Genomic DNA, 2,149 nt, shown 5'->3' with positions numbered 1-2,149 from the left:
ATAATATATTCTCATATTATATCTGTTGAAAACGAAACACAACACGCTGTAGTGTATGGACCTCTGAAACACAAAACACAACACGAGGCGCAGTTTTGGTCCTTTAATAACATTTGAAGACACGCTGTTTTTGGTCCATTTTTAAAAGAATCAAAATTTAATTATTCATGCAGATTTGTTTTTCAATTTCGTTTTCTTTATGTATCTGAAAATTTGAAAGGCTGGCAACAACATGCATACTATAACATACAGGGTGATTCAAAAGGTTTATGTTCTACTAGTTCCAGCAAATATCAATGACTAGAAAGATCGTATAACAGGTACTATCAACACGGTGGAGTTAGACAATAATATGATCCTGAGGTGCGTTTCAGAAAAATTGCATACCCCAGTTTGATGTCCGTGCTGCAAGTGGGGGCCACATTGAGCATTTGTACTTGTAAAACATGAAATAAAAAGTTGAAGGTATGTACAACCAAAGAGTCTATATAACAAGAGGGGCCACTCCTATCTTTGAGCCATTCAAAAGTGTGTCCTCAAAATTCGGTGGCGCCCTCTTTGCAAATGCGCACCCTTTGCGAACAGAGTTACCCTACTTGTGTTAAAAAAATCAAAGTGAAACTAGCAAGTTTTTTAATAAATTTCGGAAGAACGCTTTTTTAAATGGTTACGCTTACAAAAAAACTCTTCCGGAGGAAGGGGTGATTGTTTTCTTCGTTTAATTTGACTTTAGATTGAAAGGCGAGAGGTCATTACAATTTTTAAAAAACCTAAAACTCCGCACTGAATGAACCCGAACTGCTGATGAACAGCAGTCGAACAGCGCACGCAAGGGGGTACTATTCCTATTCTTCTTCTCGAAAAACGAAAGAGAGCTTCAAAACCGACTGCAGTGCCATCTGAAGCAAAGAGCGGACTTCTGGCGGACACTTTTTTGGCTGAGTGGACCATCTTGTTATGTACTATCTTTGGTACAACTAATGTGTCCAACCTGGAGTCTTCTATTGGTTTTCGTTTCTGAAAAATCGTGTCATGATTTTGGCGTATTCTTTTTGAATCACTGTGTATACTTATTCGTCTTTCTGATTTGTGTAAGGTGCTTTGAAATGTGCCGCCACATTGCCTTTGGTCCTGTTATTGATCGAACATCTGCCATGGACGTCCCCACGTGGTTAAAACGTTTACAATTAGGGCCTACTTTCCATATAATAGTGTATTCGCACTCACCGTCTTCGAAAGGCAACCTGGAACCTTCCACGCCGACGTAAGAGCAGATGAGATTGTTGTAGACGCCTTTTGTTCTCGCCACGTCCAGCATGCCTTGCGAGGGATCGACACCGTCAATATGGCGGAAGCCCTTCTCATGAAGCTGATAAAATAAGATAAGATAAGATACGATAAGATAAGATAAGATAAGATAAGACAAGATAAAATAAGACAAGATAAGACAAGATAAGATAAGATAGCATAGCATAGCATAGCATAGCTTAGCATAGCATAGCATAGCATAGCATAGCATAGCATAGCATAGCATAGCTTAGCATAACATAAATGATACTTTATTATCCCACAGGGAAATTTGTCTTGGCTCTTCAGTAATGGCAAGACACATGTAGATATACGTAGGGCTTAAATTATGTATTACTTTCTTTAAAAAGTCAGTATGAAAAGGGGAAAAAGTTAACAATAATAATACACACATCACATCAGATGCATCTTTCAACCACATGCAGGAATAAATCGCACACCCTTACAGACTTAGAGTTATATAGGTATATATTCGAATGATGAAACGAACCGAGAGAAAAAGAACATTCAGCTCCTTCGTCTCGATGCACAGTCTTGACAGTTGATAGAGTATACTAGATCTCTATACCTGGATATGCAACAGCTAAGAAAGAGAACAGTTGCTATCAACAACAAAAACTACAACAACAATAACAACAATAATAACAACAGTAACAACAACAACAACAACAACAACAATAATAATAGAGATAATAACAGCAATAACAATAATGACAACAAAAACAATAAAAACTACAAAATCAACAACAACAAAACAACAACAACGGTGACGACAATAATAAAAACTTATGTGATAACAACTACAACAACAACAACAACAATAATAATAATAATAATAAAA

General features: G+C 36.9%; 1 protein-coding gene across 1 annotated transcript in view; it reads right to left on the bottom strand.

The window, feature by feature from the left end:
• LOC101860558 (demethylmenaquinone methyltransferase) overlaps positions 1–2,149 on the bottom strand; it is a 10,497-nt gene that overhangs the window by 7,279 nt on the left and 1,069 nt on the right. Inside the window, exon 2 of the mRNA XM_035968889.1 lies at positions 1,228–1,369. Within this exon, the coding sequence (XP_035824782.1) occupies positions 1,228–1,369 (142 nt within the window). The remainder of the gene's footprint in view (positions 1–1,227; positions 1,370–2,149) is intronic.

The sequence above is a fragment of the Aplysia californica genome, unplaced genomic scaffold (assembly GCF_000002075.1).
Source record: "Aplysia californica isolate F4 #8 unplaced genomic scaffold, AplCal3.0 scaffold00094, whole genome shotgun sequence".
NCBI classification, from domain to species: domain Eukaryota; kingdom Metazoa; phylum Mollusca; class Gastropoda; order Aplysiida; family Aplysiidae; genus Aplysia; species Aplysia californica.
This window is presented reverse-complemented; position numbering and strand designations above follow the sequence as displayed.